This window comes from Saccopteryx leptura, chromosome 9, assembly GCF_036850995.1.
Source record: "Saccopteryx leptura isolate mSacLep1 chromosome 9, mSacLep1_pri_phased_curated, whole genome shotgun sequence".
NCBI lineage: Eukaryota > Metazoa > Chordata > Mammalia > Chiroptera > Emballonuridae > Saccopteryx > Saccopteryx leptura.
This window is the reverse complement of record NC_089511.1, coordinates 91496585-91514013: the sequence shown is the minus strand read 5'-3', so window position 1 is coordinate 91514013 and position 17429 is coordinate 91496585. Positions and strand designations below refer to the sequence as shown.

The 17429-nt window shown below is 39.0% G+C and overlaps 1 protein-coding gene across 3 annotated transcripts in view; it reads left to right on the top strand.

Annotated features, from left to right (window-relative positions):
• The window catches only part of ERCC6 (ERCC excision repair 6, chromatin remodeling factor), a 79579-nt gene that overhangs the window by 22231 nt on the left and 39919 nt on the right, over positions 1-17429 (top strand). For all 3 annotated transcript variants that reach the window (XM_066350263.1, XM_066350262.1, XM_066350264.1), the window contains 2 exons: positions 6811-6939; positions 11367-11525. In XM_066350263.1, coding sequence (XP_066206360.1) covers positions 6811-6939; positions 11367-11525 — 288 coding nt within the window. The remainder of the gene's footprint in view (positions 1-6810; positions 6940-11366; positions 11526-17429) is intronic.

Here is a 17429-nt window from a genome sequence, read left to right as displayed (position 1 = left end):
CTCAACATGTGACTTCCTTGAAATTTTGGAGAGGGCATGTTCTTTTAAATAATATGTTAGCTCAATATCAATACTGATACTTGACAATTCCTATTAATAGGTATATTTTGCATATTTTTGTGGGTTGGTATGGGCCAGTGGTTGGCAAACCATGGCTCGCGAGCCACATGCAGCTTCTTTGGCCCCTTGTGTATGGCTCTTCCACAAAATATCACATGTGGCACGCAGGTTAATAACAGTGTACCTACCTATATAGTTTAAGTTTAAAAAATTTGGCTCTCAAAAGAAATTTCAGTCGTTGTACTGTGATATTTGGCTCTGTTGACTACTGAGTTTGCTGACCACTGGATAGGCAGTTGAGTATATTGTTTTGTCTGCTTTAAATGTATTTTATGTATTTGTTCATCACAGATTATCTGTAGTTAAAAGAACTAAACTGATTTTACTGTTCCTTGGAAAAGGTAACAGGTGTGCAGTGAAAAGTGAGTTTGCATTCACTGCACAGATCAAGGTAGGGAAGAAATCATGTTATTGTACAAAAATAAAGACCATTTTCCCCTCCTTTAATTTTTAGACCCTGGCCTGTGGCTCAGTGAATAGAGGCTTGGCTTGGTGTGTGGCCATCCCGGTTTTATCGGTCAGGGCACACATGAGAAGCGACCATCTGCTTCTCTCCCTATTTCCCCCTTTTCCCCCTCTTCCCTTCCCACAGCCAGTGGCTCGATTGGTTCAAGTGTAGCCTCGGGCACTGAAGATAGCTGGGTTGGTATGAGGGTGTCAGCCTCAGGCACTAAAAATAGCTCTATTGATTGGGCATCGGCCTCAGACGTGTTGCTAGGTAGATCCCGGTCAGGCTCATGCAGGAATCTGCATCACTATCGCCCCTCCTTTCACCTAAAAAAAGGTGTTTTTTTTAAGCACTGACATTTTTTGAGACAAATTTGAAGTTTTAGAATTTGGCCTGCTCTTGTATAGTTGTTTTCATTGTATAGCAATTAAAGAAGTGGTAATTGACTCTTTGGCTGGTAATATGAGAAAAGAGGTGATTTTAGGAATTTTGAAGAATACTCTTTGAGAGGCAGATTATATAACAGTTAAGAGTACAGATTCTGGAGTTCCATGTTCTGGGTTTGAATCTTCACGTTGGTGATCTTGGGCAGGCTACTGTATCTCTTCCTGCCTACTTTTCTTTAACTGTGAATAAGAGATCAATAATAGTATCTGCCTCATAGGGCTTAAGGATTAAATGAGTTAGTACATGTAAAATACTTAAAACAGTGCTCAGCACACAGTGAGCATTAGTATTATAAGTCATTGTTATTAGTATTTGTAAATTTAAAAAATATTATGCATAAATATGTATATGTATGTACGTACATATAATTTAAAAACACAATATGAGCTGATATTAAGTTGAGTAATGTTTGGCAGAGAGTTAGATATCATGGCCATGACATCAGAATCCAAGTCTCAGCTAGTAGCTCTGAGATTTTGTGCATCTCCTCATCCATAAGCCAAGAATCAGAGCAGTACCTTCTTCATTACAAGGATTACAAATGATAATACATCTAAGATATTTGGCCGAAGTCGAGCACTCCATAAATATTAGCCCTTCTTGTTGTTTGCATGCCTACCAGGTAAGACATTTACTGCAAAGACCCCATCAAGCCTGTAAGAGGCTCCACGAGAATCATAAATATTGAGATATATGAACAGGTGACTTCTTTCTAAAGTAAAAGGCATTTTTACAATTGCTGTTACTATTAATAGCCAAACCATTAGCTTTTATACACTTAGTTTTGCTGATGTTAGGCTTTTCTTACCTTTTATACATTTTTATTAAATAATAAAGACTCCACTTAGTGGTAAAGTATCTACAAATATAACTATATTATCAACAGTTGTTTGGGGAAAAATAAAAAATTATTTCTCTTTTGAACATACTAGGGTGCACTAGACATCTGTCCAGGGAGTAGTCAAGCTTCATTGGTTCTCAGTGCCCATGGGTCAATATTATGCTTTGGGTCCTCACAGTTCTCTGTTCTGAGGTCAGTGTTCTAGGTCTTTCTGTTGTGCCTTGTAAGGCTTGGTTTTCATGCTCTTGCTGTTCAGATGTGTATAGGTCGTTATGCCAGAGTGGATTGTAATAATCTTGATCTTGGCTGACGGTAGGGATGCGATAGCATGGTGGCCTTTAGACTTGGGGGCTTCACTTAACTATCCTGCCTGCCCAAGACTGCAGTATGTGTTGGACATTTATTTTTTACTTGCATTTGACCTACAATTAACTGAAATTTCTCAGTTTTGCCTTTTTTGTGTGTAATCTCCTGCCAGTAGTTATAAGAGCATCATGTAACATGGGTGTTGCATGTAAAAGTTTCCAAAGGGTATAATACATATGTAATCTCATTTAGTTCTTTAAGAACCTAATATTTGGCTCATTTTGTGGCCAAGGAGACAAGTGCAGTGATTGTTACCTGATGTTTCAAAAGTCTAGCCCTATAAAGCAGCTCTCCGTTACACCTGGTGCTCACTCGACAGATCCTTTAGGTCTGTGTTTGTTCCGGGTTCTCCTCTAGTGGCTGCCCCTGGAGCCTGCGAGCCGTGGCAACTAGAACCCGCCTTCCCTTGGTGAATAATGTATGCATTTTGTTTGCTTGCAGCTGTGACTATTACCCATATGGAGTAAAGAAAAAGGTGAAGGTGGGCACATCAAAAACATGAGTTACTTTCTACTAATGGAAATAGACCATGTTTAAGCCATATTTCTCAGTCCTACTGTTTTCCTTCTCCTTATACCAGTTCTGAACCTCATTCATTCATTCATTCATTCAGCATTCGTTGAGGATCTGTGGTGAGGTGGGCACTTATACTAGTGTCTAGGAGGGATATAAAAATGATTAAGACAGTCTCTAATCTCAAGTGGCTTCCAGTCTTAGGGGGAGACAGATAATGGATTTCTGAAGATGCTAACCGGTGAGCATTGTAGTAGGTACACTGAGGGTTCCCAAGGTTCTGTGGGGTTAGGAGAGCACCCGGGGGACAGTGTGCTGACTGCTGGGTCAGGGGAGGTTTTCTCTGGAGGCACTGCTTGAGCGGAGTTCGAAAGGCCCCACAGAGTGTGTGAATGTGTGTATAGGAGGGAGGGGGATTGGGGCAGTACGGGAATGCAGATACCCAGAGATGAGGAAGTCACAAGGTATAGCAGTGCCAGCTGGCTGTGTTTCTGCTTGTGTGTATTGAACATCCTCAACATGCTGAAAATTCTCTTTTGAAAGTAAATTTACTTTAAATGGTGGCAGCTAGCTCTCAGGTATATTGTTAGGGTTGCATTGACAAGGTGCCCCCCATAGGATAGGACTGGAGGAGGTATTATTTCTTGTGCAGTTCAACTGGTTATGTGCTGCTGCTGTTGCCAGCAGACTGGCCCTGAGTCCGAGTTGCTTTTGATAGAGTGTTATTGTAGTATCAGCCACAGGCCCCACAGCTTGGGCCAGGTTCTCATTCCTGCATGAACACAGGGAAGCGGGGAGTGCTCTCTCTGCCTGCATCTGATTGGAATGGAAGTTTATGTTTATTACCAGGTTCTCTCCTAAGCGGGTGCCAGTGGAGTAAGCAGCGGGTGACAGGCAGCATGTGAGGAGGGAGGATGCTGCCAAGGAGCCCCATGCCTATGTGGCTTTATGTGGCTGCAGCTGTGACGATTGCTTGTGTGGAGTTTTTAAAATGAGAGGCTAGAAAACAGGAAAAAGTTATTTCTTTTCCAAAAATGTAAATATTAGACTACTTACTACATCCTTCCACTTTTAAATCAGTTATCTAGCGTACTTATTGATGTAACAGAATTTGGACATTTTGGAGCCATTTCTAATTTTAAGATTTCAGATTACGTGGGCCTGGGTCTTACTTTCCTGATGCCAACTAATTTTAAGTCATCCTGTGCCTTTTCTGTTGTTGTGTCATCTAAAAGACGGCCATACTTCATGACAGTTTAGTCTTTACACATCTGTTACAGAATTTTAAATTGCAGTATTTTAGCAGGTACCCTCTGATAGGCGTATTTGTTCATGGTGGTCATGTTATTCATAACTTACATAGCATCCGTTTGGTAAACCATTTTGTTTAGTTCAAATATACTTGTTCTGAGAGTTCTCTCAAACTTGGTGGGGCTTTGGCCTTTTCACACGTGATTGAGTTGTGCTGTATGTCGCCTTTGTTTCCCCTGTAAATGAGCACAGTAGTAGTTCCTGTCTCAGGGTGTGAGGGTTTTGCACATATAGGTAGCATTACATGTAATAGTGTATTAATTTATTTAGCACTTATTTTATTTTAGACTTATGCTAATAAGTGCTTTACCTGTGAAACCTCACTTAACCCTCTCCGCACCCAGTGAACTGCATGCCACTGTCCTCATCTCACTGTGGGGGAAATTTGGACGCTGCAGAGGCTCACTGACTCCTGTGGCCTAAGGAGCTAATACATGGTAGTCAGGACTTGATTCTAGACTGCCTGCGTCTAGATTTTATGTTTTTTGGTCTGTGCTTACTGCATGTGTCTGACCCAATTTTTTCATAGCACAGAATTCTCTTTGACATCTGCTGGCCAGACAGGTCACTCAGCCTTCCAGGCTGTAGGAGAAGCAGGTTAAGCACGCTAAAAAGAGCATAAGACCGTTGGTGCCTTCTAGGATGGGAAAAGCACTTGTGTCTTGCAGAATTCAGAAGAATCTCGCTCTCTTCCACCTCTAGCATGCCTTGTCCTTCTTGTCAACTAGACCCTGGTGCTGTTCTGCTTCAGTGGGCACCAGTTAGTTGGTTAGGTCTTTTTTTTTGCTACAAGCCACATGAGGAACTGCTGAGCCACACATGCAAGTGGTTTTATAACTGGATTTCCTGTTGTTAATAATGTGTATATGATGTTACTGTGGTGATTTGTCTTCACAATGGCACAAATGTTGGTAGGTGGTAATGATTTTCCCCACCACCTTGACTCATCCTTTAGCCACGCTGAACAAATGTTTCTTATCTTTCTCTGTGAAGTTGAATGCAGTCATTTCTGTAGTGGCTTATGTGGTTTCTAAGGGCTGTGTGTTTTGTGGTGACATGATGCCTGTATTTTAGGAGGGAGGGAGACAGAAGGAAGAAGCTGGAACCCATTAATACAGAGTGATGTGGTGGGAAAGGTGATAGTGATCATCTGTCAATGAAGTTTAATATGTGATCCTCTTTAATGACCTGTTATGCTAAACTTCTAAAGCCACTAACTTCTGGTGTTTTTCTTTTTATAAAATTATCTTAGAGCATTTGCAAAATGAAGTTCTTTTAAGTGGCTGTGATAGTTTTTGTGACCTTTTCCCCTCACGAATTTTGTATTATCCACAAATTTGCTCAATACAAATATATTTTGTTATGCTGATGTTTGGTTCTGAGCTCTGATAGTAAGAGTTTGGGTACTGTGGAATATCTCATCTGAGTTTGCTTGCTTGCTAAATTTTAGGTAGTGAGCAACAAGAATTCATATATATGTCAGGAAAATGTATAACATTTAAGTTCCACTGATAAGGAATACCTATATACCAGGGTTCCTCAGCCTTGTCACTGTTGACATTTGAGACCAGATGACATTTTGTTGTAGCGGACTGTCCTGTCTACACTGTACGATGCTTAGCGTCCCTGGCCTCAGCCAGCTAGATGCTAGTAGTGTGTCTGCCTTCCCCCAGCAGTTGTAACAACCAGATATATCTCCAGGCATTGTCAGATTACCCTGGTGACAAAGGGGGTGATGGAAGATGGTCATTTATCTCTGGTTGAAAACCACTGCTGTATGCCATTGCATGTAACTAAATTTATAAATAATGTGGAACTCAGAAGAGCAAAGACTGTTAGAGCCACCTAATGGTATTTCATTTTGTCAATTGCGTGGAAATGATTATTATGGAAAAAAAAAACACAAATAAAAGAGAGGAAGAGATTGCCTTTAGAAGTTAAGCACAAAAAGATATTAATTTTTACGTAAAGAGACCCATCACATTTTAAACCTTATATGAAGCTACATACTGCCTCTCCCATTCACTGTTGTATGGGAATCAGTAACAGGATTTACTTATAGGTCTTTTAGTGCCTGGAGAGCAGCTTCTGATCACCCACTAGTTACCCTTCTGAAATACAAATGCTTATTTTACTTTATATTTGAGAAACATCATATTACTAAATTTACAACTTGTTTAGTGGACATACTTCTCAGTGGTGTAATTAATGGTGCTTTCATATTGCTGATGCCTCCCTAATTAAGTAATCAACATTTAAACTTGATATATAATAATTTTGACCAAAAATTTGCTTTATCAAGATCCTGTGATGTTTTATACTATTACTAGCATATTTTTAGCACAGAAATAGGAATTTTAAATAAAATCTTTTTTGTTATATTGTTGTTTTGGAGGTAGTTACATCAAAATTTTTGGAGATAGTTATATTGAATCTTTTCTAGAGTTAAGTTCATATATCTTAGGAACTAGCAGAGAAATTTTCCCATAGGGTGTGCCAGAAGAGAAACATGTAGTTTTGATAATGAAATGGGACCTCATGAAAACATTTCTAGTGCAGCCGTAATAATTCAAATAAGAATTGAATTGGGAAGGAAGAGAATTAGTTGTTTTTCTTCTTTAAATATTGATGTGTTGGGTAATGATGGCAACAAAAAGCTAAGAGATAATTCTAATTTGCCTGTGTTTCCTGTGCATTATCTAGATCTATTTTAATCTGTTTTACAATCAAAATAATGGAAACATGGTTTTTATTTTCATGGTAGGAGATGGAACAAACTGAGACTACAGGACAAGGAGAAGTGTCCGAAGCCCGAAGATGGTTCTGAGGAAAGTGATGCCGAATTTGATGAAGGCTTTAAAGTGCCAGGTTTTCTGTTCAGAAAGCTTTTTAAGTATGTGCCCTAGTTCTTTCCTTTGTGTCTGTCATCAGGCCGGTGTGCAGATTAATATTTTAGGAATTGCACAGTCGTTACCTCGGGCCCTTAGGTACTTGTAGCAATTTATTGCAAGTGCAGATACTTTCAAATGAAATTTTAGGCACATGCTGTTCATTAAAATTAGATGATAATAAATTGGCTGAAGTGTGTATTGGGTCTGTTTATAAACTGATGAATCTATATGGACCTGTCTTAGCACACTAAAAGCAGCACATTTAAAAGCCATCTACATTATTTTCTTGTTCTTAGGAATTTTAAGGAACCAAACCTCTAATTTCTTAAATCAGATTAATTAAGAAGAGTTGTATATTAAAATCAATATTGAGGAGGTTTTTTACTCCTGTGTGCAAATAAAAACTGTTTATTTTATGAGTGCCCTATATTGTACCTAAGGGCGTAATTTTTTTGAGCTGACCAAATGTGCGTCTAAATAGTTTATTTAGATGTTTTTCTAATGACAAAAATGAACACCTTCCGGATGAGTTGCTGTTTGAAACTGACCGTGGTTTGTATGTGGAGTGGCCCCAGGTTACGTACAGCCGGATGCTGTGTGATAGGCGACGCCAAAGTCTACGCACCGGCAGGGCAGGGCAGGGCAGGGCAGGGCTCCCATGGCTCATGTACATTCCGGGGCACATTTTCCATCTCATTACTCTTGGGACTTGCTTAACAAGGTACTTCAGGAAGGCTTCTTAGATGCATATAGGAAGTTAAACCATTAAATGTCTTCTTTGTGTGTCTTGTATCATCACTGAGTAGTTGAGTACAGGATGGAACTTCTTTCTTCAGGGTTATGTTTCATCCTCATAGATTTATCGGTCAGCCATGCTTTAAATTTCTGCCAGATGTCTATTTTAAAATATTATGCTTTTTATATTTCATCTCAAAGAGCTTTCATTTATAGTTTTAATTTTTCTTGGAGTGTGGGGAAGAAAACAAGGGCAGGGAGAGTTATTTTATGCCATGAAACATGCAGGAAATCAGAATCCTGAAGGGGTGAAGTACGTTGGTTGAGTTGCAATAACTGAACAGAAAGGCTGTAAGGAAATTAAAATTCAAGTCTCTCTAGTAATTTTTTTACGTATTTTATAGCCTGGAGAGATGGCTACTTTGCTATTTTTCCAAAGTGAAAATTAACTATGGGAATGTAAATAAAAGCATTTATTGTCAGCTCTTTTCATCTTCTCTCAAGTGACTGCTTATTAAGTAACAGGCCGAACAATATCAGTGTTGTACTAGCAAATGGAATACCCAAATTACAGATTAAACTGATTTCTCAAAGACAAGATGATTCTACATGTATAGGAAGCGGTTTGGCAGGCAAATATCCTCAAGACTTGAATTGAATGTGCATTGTTTTTATAAATGTGAGATTTTCTAGAAAAAAATTTTTATAGTTAATACAACCCAACTTTGCTTACTAAGAGTATATAGGATTCAGTGTATTGACGATTAACCTTATTGTAGTTAATGTAGCACATTTGTTTGTTGAATTATCTTAATTACACATCCCTGGAAGGTCTTTTGTTTCTGTCTTCCATCTTTCAAAAACAAAATTTTAAATATTTCATGAATGTTATAAAACTTCTGTTCCTTTTCTTCTGCTATATGAAAAAAAGTGATAGGATTGATAGTCTTTGTTTTTCCTTTATGATTGAATTTTAGGTCGGCCAATTTAATTTTAAACTGTGGATATATATTTTTACTGTATTTACTGCACTCTGTGGAATTACATTAACAGGGTATTGCACACAAGGGAGTCCGAAGGTACATTTATCCATTTAAGTGCTATTTTCTGCAAGATAGTGTTCAATTTTTAAAGTTCTGTTTTGAAAGTTTGCCCAGCAAATGCATTCATCTGTATAATTTAGCATGGAATGACAAACTTCACTCTTGACCTTCTGGCTACACTAGTAAATGCTACAATGCCAGAATATACCAATTATATGTGATTATTTTGTGATGTTTTAATCTCACGGGATAAGCAGAGTATAGTAATTTCTTTACTGCTGTACAATAGTTTGTTGGAGTTTTTCCCTAAAGAACCCCAGTGGATGCTTGAAACAGTGGATAGTACCAGATTTCCCTTTTCACTTCTCCTAGGCCTGTTTGAATTGGCAGCATCACTACTCTTGTCCTTAAGGGCCATTATAGAGTAAAATAAGGGTTACTTGAACAGAAGCACTGTGATATCTCAACAGGTGGTGTGATAACCCAGAAGGCTATTAAGTGACTATATATATATGGGGAGCGTATATACATGGGGAGCGTATATACCGCATTGATACACTGGGCAGAGGGATGAATTTATGTCCTGGGCAGGACGGAGAAGGCTCAAGGTTTCATCATGTTTCTCAGAATGGTGTGCAAATTTAAGCTATGGTTTGTTTATTTCTGGAATTTTCCACTTGATATTTTGGGACTGTGATTGACTGCAAGTAATTGAAACTATGGAAAGCGACACCACGGTTAAAGGGGGACTACTGCCTGTCAGTTGTTCAGAGAGTTTTGGAGTACATCTTTTCTGAAGCTGGGATTTGTGCATTGTAGTCACTTTACAGCCAGCTTTTATTCTAGAGCTGGGCTTTGCCTCTCCAGCACAGCTGGTGTTTTGGGCTATTTCTTTGCATTGTAGGACATTGACCAGCATCTCTGGCATCTACCACTAGGTAACAAACGGCACTTCCACAGTTGTAATAACCAATAATGTCTATAGGTAGTGCTAGATGTCCCCGAGGGAGCAAAATAACCGCCTTTTGAGAACCACTGGTCACAATGATCTCTAAAGTGGTTTGGAATCAGAGGTTTTGAATTTCAGTTCAGGCTTGCTCATTTTATCCCTAGCAGTGTGACCTTTGGCAAGTTGCTTACCCTCTCTGTGTCTTCGTTACCTCACTATAAAATGGACTGCTATCTCCTGACAGGATGGTTTTGAGGCTATCTCCAAATGCCCTGGGCTGGTGCCTTCCTTGCAGCAGGCTCTGGGCTCCTTAAGTACTTGCCATTATTTTCTGATTGTATACCACATGTTAGTAGAACTTGTCCTTCTTGCCAAATTAAATGATCTTTTATTCATACTGCACTTACTATGTTTTGATTTTTAATTCTGTATTCCAGGGTGCATATTTAAAGTGTATATTATAATTAGTAAACTTAGTAAGCAGCACAATTCTCATTCAAAGCTTTCCTTATAGATAATGGCAGAAGCTAGAGTCAGACTTCTAGAATTGATTTGCAATACTGGGGGAAAATTAACTATGACACATATACTGAGAGAAGGTGAAATAGAACTAGTTCAACAAGGACTGAAGTTCATATTGAGATTTTAAGTAGACGCACCATGGACCAAATATATAGCAGACATCTTGACAGTAAAACAATGAAATTTTTTTTAAAGTGGGAGGCTTGTTAGTCTTCGTATTTTCCTTGAAAAGAAAATTCTTTGGATTTCATTGTCTTTTAACTTGTGTTTTTTGCTTTAGGTTTTGTTTTTTTTTTAACTTGGCATATAATCTTTACACCATTCCAATGTTAAATCTTTTACTCAAAAATTGTTTCTGCATTATTTTTTAAACTTCATTTTTAGATTATAGGTTAAACGTTCCATTGAGAGAGGAAAATACGAACTTTTTTATTTTTCTTTCTTTGTAGATGGGACTATGTAGATGGCACTCTTTGACCTCTATTCCTTATTTAAAATTTTAATAGCTCTGATGTTTTGTATATATGAAAAAGCCCCTGAATCAAGTTCTACTTTAAAATATTAAAAAGCCTTTTTGTATTTTTGAGGCTTTCAACTGTTCTTTTTTGCATCTGCTAGAATATGACAATTATCTGTTATGTATTTATTTTGTGAGGAATCTTCAGACTTATTTATGGCCTTAAAATATAATTTAATTTTTTTTATAAAAAGAATATGATTACCAAGTGACTTTTCAACAGTATAAGCTGTGTTGTATTCTCTGTCCTGCTTTTTAATGCTGCTTATGCCTATTTTTTTAATAGAAAAAATACTGCAACTTAAAAAAATTAAAAATGTTTGAGATTCTTTTTCAGAAATGATATTGAATAAAAGGTACTAAGTTTATTTATGTTTACCAAGCTATTTTTAATGTTGTTAAAGAAATAAAATAGTTTCTAATTACCCCATCAGTTTAATTAGAAATGTGTTAATGTTCTGTAGAGAAGAATTTGTGATTTTATGCCTAGGTAATCAAAATGTATGACCTTTTAAATACAACATTCATATAAAACACACGTCCAGTATGTTTCTCTGGTGCTGGAACTTAGTGAAATGATTAATTCATGAGTACTTTCTGTTAACAGTCTGTATTACCCACCATTTGCTGTTTTCTTTTTCTTATTGATGTTTGTTGTTGTAGGTACCAGCAGACAGGTGTTAGGTGGCTGTGGGAATTGCACTGCCAGCAGGCAGGAGGAATTCTGGGAGACGAAATGGGATTGGGCAAGACCATCCAGATAATTGCCTTCTTGGCAGGTCTGAGCTACAGCAAGATCAGGACTCGTGGCTCAAATTACAGGCAAGTGCTCCTCTGCAGACTGTCAGTCTGTGGAGCTCAATTAATATTTTATGGAATGTGCTGTGGAGGAGGGTCTTGTGAATTATTGATGACATTTCAATTACAATATTCCTTTAATTCTTTTAGTGGGGGACATCAAAGGAAAATTTTTACGAGACAGTGGAGCTGTAGGGCAGGAGAAATTAAACATGTAACACTTTTAATGAATTCCAGGCATTGAGGCTTCATTTTGCAGATGAGCCCCACTAGATATTTTGGGTCAATACAGTTGTCTAAGGTTAGCTTCTACAAATGGATTGTTTACAAACTCAATTATGTTAATATCAATAGTTTACACAATATGGAATTTTAAATGAGACAGTACTTTTAGTTCCATTTATTAAACTTTATATTAAAATATCTGTTTTGGCAGGAAACCAGGTGAGCATTACTGTAAGTACAAAGTCTATTCAGGGGGAAAGTTGGAGCTCTGGAGAAGCCATCCTCCGAAATTTCTTTTATAATCATCAGTGTGGATGAGAGCATGTAGAGAAAGTGACTTTATAATGACATTACTTGTCTCCTCTCTGTGCTTTCTACTTCCTGTCTACATCTTTCAGAAGTTCATATAAATTCTAGGGCCAAAGCCTAAATGACTATCTAAAATGCTAAAATGCTAGAAAACTGTGTTCAGATTTTAGTTTTTATTCCCTTTAGGAATTGAAATAAACTGAGAAAGCTTTAGTATCCTGAAAGAATAAGCATTTCAAACTGTTTGGTGTGATAGCACTGCAGTACTTTATCTTGAAATCAGTACAATAGCTGTTTGATATCTAAGCTGTATATTTGCTTTATATAACTTAGTATTGGTAAAAATAATGCTAAGTAAGTTATGTGGGTTATTTAATCTTGAACCCAGTTAGTCTGAGAGCTTCTTAGATTCCAATAGACTTGTCTAAGGAGTTAACAACAAGATATTGACTAGATGGTTTTTTTGTAGAAACCTTAGGCACTCTCTAGATATGCTTGGAGATCCCTTTAAAATTGTGTCAGTCTGCCCAACATCAGCAACTGCAGAAAGTTCCTGTGCTGTTCTCTGGGTCATCAGCAGATAAATGTTCAGGAGAGAGCCGAATACAAACCGTAAACTACTGAATGAAGAACTTTATTTTTGGTCTTTAGAGTTTAGTGCTTTGTATTTAACTCTTTTATTAATTTAGCTGATCAGCACGTGTCATGAGGAGTCAAGTTTTAGAATATTTTATAAATTTCATATAAATGTGGGAAAGGGAAAAAACATTTGGAGATTTTAAAATACTAAATATTTTGTTATTATAAGAAAGTTGCACTGAAGCAGAGATTTTTCTTTAATAGAATTCTATTACATTTTGCCTGGAAAAACTGAAGTCATTCCCACCCAAGTAAAAAGTCAAAGTTAAAGAGATGCACATTAATGTTTTCTTTTCTATGACTGCCATTAGTTTAGCATTTGTATGAATGCTTTCTGTGTTCTACATAGATAAGCACTTGGATGGTTTGGCTTTGTAGTTCTGGTTGGGCTGTGTTCTTTTGTTTTGATAACTAGAATACCCTTAGCAGCCCCAAAGTTTTCTAGGACTGTCTTTCTTTCCTTAAATGATTTCTGGGATTTTCTTATTTCCTATGTCTTTTCTTCCTTTCCTATTATCATGAAACTTGTGTAGAATCTAGTACTCAAGGTCTAGGAAATTTGAAGTCATCCCTGCAGTGTAATTTTTTTTTTTTTTTTTTGGTATTTTTCTGAAGCTGGAAACCGGGAGGCAGGCAGACAGACGCCCGCATGCGCCCGACTGGGATCCACCCGGCATGCCCACCAGGGGGCAATGCTCTGCCCATCCTGGGCGTTGCTCTGTCGCTACCAGAGCCACTCTAGCGCCTGGGGCAGAGGCCAAGGAGCCATCCCCAGCGCCCGGGCCATCTTTTGCTCCAATGGAGCCTCGGCTGCAGGAGGGGAAGAGAGAGACAGAGAGGAAGGAGGAGGGGGTGGAGAAGCAGATGGGTGCTTCTCCTATGTGCCCTGGCCGGGAATCGAACCCGGGACTCCCGCATGCCAGGCCGACGCTCTACCACTGAGCCAACCGGCCAGGGCCCCTGCAGTGTAATTTTGATCTAAAAATTAAAACATGCTCTCTTGAGTAGTGACAGTTCTACTAGAGCCGTGACAGTGAACTTTATTATAAAAACCGCCCACTTTTGCAGTGCTGGTCAACCTGGTCCCTCCCGCCCACTAGTGGGCGGCCCAGCTCTCATGGTGGGCAGTAGCGGAGCAACGGAACGGCTCCATGATTGGCCCACCATGAAAGCTGGACCGCCCACTAGTGGGCGGGAGGGACCAGGTTGACCAGCACTGCAAAAGTGGGCGGTTTTTATAATAAAGTTCGCCATCACGGTACTAGAGTGAAGTCAGGGCTAATAATGAACAACGGCTGTAATCAGTTAACTATTGATGCTCATATCCATTTTTCCATAATGATATAGTGTGGCATGTTGGACTATAGCCCAGATCATCTTCATTATTTTAGTATCAGTAGATGTAGCTCCCCAGAATGTGGTTGTATATCATCAAAACAGCTGGCTCTTCATGAATAGAAGTGTACGAGGGACCCCGCCACTTCTGTGTGCCAGAGCAGATTGTATGACAGTTTATAATACATTCTCTTATGCAGCTGAGTAAAGTTAGAGTTTCCTCTGTGTTTGTGTCCTAAAGAAAGAGTCAGATGAATAGTCAAATAAGTTTAAATGAAACTGAATTGTCAAGTGCTGTAAGTGGGCATTGTTTCATTTGTTGTGTGTTTCCTCTCAATTCCTATAGGCTGTAGATTTTTGGGCTCTAATTTGAGATGGTCTTAGTGTGTCAGTTTTAAGGTCCATGATTGTTAAAAAGTTTCTGGGATAGAAAGAAGAAATGTGTAATGGTAAAAGAAGTTTTGGGGTTTTTTTCCAAATGTATTTTGTATGTGTGTTTGTTTTTGAGAAGCAATCTGCCTCACTATTTCCCCTTCTCTCACCTAAAAAAAAAAAAAAAGAAGAAGAAGAAGAAGAAAGAAGCATATTAAATTTGTACTGGTTGGTCTCGTGTTCCTAGTTTATAATATACATGCTATCTTATTTCACTTTGCTATTCTGATAGACCCCCCCACACACACACCCCCTCCAGATTTTGTGATGGAGAGGAGATATATAATTTATCTTTCAAACTTCAGTTAATACTTTAACGTCTTGGGTATCATTTAGTAAATTTCCAATTACAAATAAATGGCCTGAAAAAGTTAATAAACTTTCAAAGGTTGATATTTTACTTTGTAATTTCTGGTAAGTTTTAAGCTATTAATAACAATTTCCATCCTGTAGGTGGAAATATTTGACCCTGGAACTATTGGCTTGTCCTAAATTCATTAGATCATCAATGAAAATCAAAGATGAAAGGAACTGTAGCCAGTTTGGTAATTGATGATAATCACTTGAGTACATTCAGCCATTTTTAGTGGTCATTTCCCCAGTATTGAGGGCTGGAAAAGGGTGGTATAGCTGCTGTGACTGTTAACGGATTGATTGCCCTTTCCGTGGTTCAAGGACAGTGTAGGTCTGCTCCTAGCTGTCCACTCAGCCTGAAAATGGAGTCTTCTAGTAAGGGGAGAATGGCAGAAATTAAAGGGCATAAGAGTGCCAGGTGGATGTTTAGCCAGAATAAAGTATTGGCCTTAAATGACAAAATGTGAGTCATTGTAGCAGTTTACAGAAAATGTTATAAACAGAGAAAAAATGTAGAACCTTAAAAAATTAAAAAGCATATGTGTGTATTTAAGCTTATATAAAAGTGAGTTTGTTTTTAACTACTTTAGACAGGCTTTGATGTGTTGTTTCCTGATCCCTGCTAAGTACATATTGACGATAACTCTTTTGTTCCAAAACTCTTGGAGGATATAAGCTGGTGCATTTACTCCTTTTAGAAAGGGCTGTTGTCTTGGAAGGGGCCAGGGCAGAGCTACACTCTCCCCAGGGAGCCTGCGGGGACCCTGTCCCCGTGAGAAGCAGAGGTTCTTGGGACTTGCACAGGGTGTATGAGTGGTTTGCTGCCACTGGCCTGCAGCTGGAGGGAGAAAGGACTGGGAAGTAGAGGGAGACGCTTTGTCACCTGGGAGTGAGAGCAAGCCTCAGTTAAGTTACGGCTTGTTATTTATTATTGTCTTAGAACTACAGGTATTTTTCAGTTTTGTAGAAGATTGCTTTTACTATTTCAAGCACTGTGTGATTTATGCTAATTTAGTTTTTTTAAGGTTTGGTATCATTTATTGAGCTGTATGTAGTAAGAACATAAAAATCACCCATGATTCCCCAACTCAGAAATTACCTTTTTTAACATTTCAATATATTTTTTCCTAACCCTGAAAAAAATGTTTTAATAAAGACAATATTCATTAATTATACCTCCTATGGTTTGGGCATTGAGATCATTTGAAGAAAGGCTATCTGTACCTTTAGGGAACTTAGGAAGGCTCTAATGCATGGTTACAATAGGTGACATGACAGGATTTAGTATGGGGTTCTCATCAGTGTGGATGCACCTTGGAAGGGTCCTTAGTCCTTCTGGAGAGAAAAGGACATAAGGAAGACGCGTAGAAGAGGCTGAGGTCTGAAGGACCAGTAGTAGGCAGTAGCTAGGCTAAAAGGGTAAAAAGGGACAAGGCACAGGGTGAGAGGTCAGGGTTAGGCTCTTTATAGGAACTGAAGACAGTGCTGGCAGGTGAAGGGTGAGCCTCAGAGGCAGGTGTTGGGGTGGAGGCCAGGAGAGGTGAGGCTGCAGAGGTGAGCATGTTGCAGATCCTTGTGGTTTCACAAGCCACGTGGAGGTGTTTAAACTTTCCCAAGAACAATGGACAAACATTAAAAGGCTTTTAAAGCAAAGGGATGAAGCATTCATATTTTGCTTTATTGAAATGATCATGCTAGGCCTGACCTGTGGTGGCGCAGTGGATAAAGTGTCAACCTGGAAATGCTGAGGTCGCCGGTTCGAAACCCTGGGCTTGCCTGGTCAAGGCACATATGGGAGTTGATGCTTCCAGCTCCTCTCCCCTTCTCTCTGTCTCTCTTCTGTCTCTCCCTCTCCTCTCTCAAATGAATAAAAAAAAAGAAAAAAGAAAAAGAAATGATCATGCTAGAAAGTAGAGTTGCCCAGGTAAGAGATATTAATGGCCATCACTGGAGTATCAGCAGTACTGTAGATGGAGAGACAGGGTGACTCTGAGAGGGATTTAGGAGGCACTTGTGATGTGAACTCTGTGGGTTGGATATGGAGAAAAAGAGAGGCCTGGATTTCTGATTTGAGCAGCTGGGGAATAGGTGACAGTTCTTTCTTTTGGATTAGGAAATGTAGGGGAGGCTTACACTATGGGGATGTCTAAGTGGAGATATAGGCCAGCAATTAGACCTCCAAGCATGTGGTACTTTGGAGTTCAGGAAAGAGATCTGGGCTGGAGACCTTGGCTTGGCATCTCAGTGTAGAGGAAGTAATTGAAACTATGGGAATTAATGAGATAACGCAGGGAAAATAGTGCAGTGTGCATCTAACTTATTCAACACGTGTTGGGCAGAAAAATGAGGTGAGGGGAAGAAAGACAGTTTAAAAAGTGCCAGTGACTGCTCCCCATGAGGGAGAGGTGGGCCGTTGGGGTCTGTAGTGTCCTCAGCCAGTCTAGGCTCCCAGATACCTTCCTCTTATAGCATGAACTGAGTGAGTATAGTGTTGAAGAGGTTCCCATAGTTAGTTTGACTTGCTTAATATTCATCTTATGCACTTAACTAGCACCCAAGACTGCTGATGAATCAGCTACAGTCATGAGAGTGTTGCTGTGATGGGACATGGGCTCCCAGCAAGGCAAAGCAGGG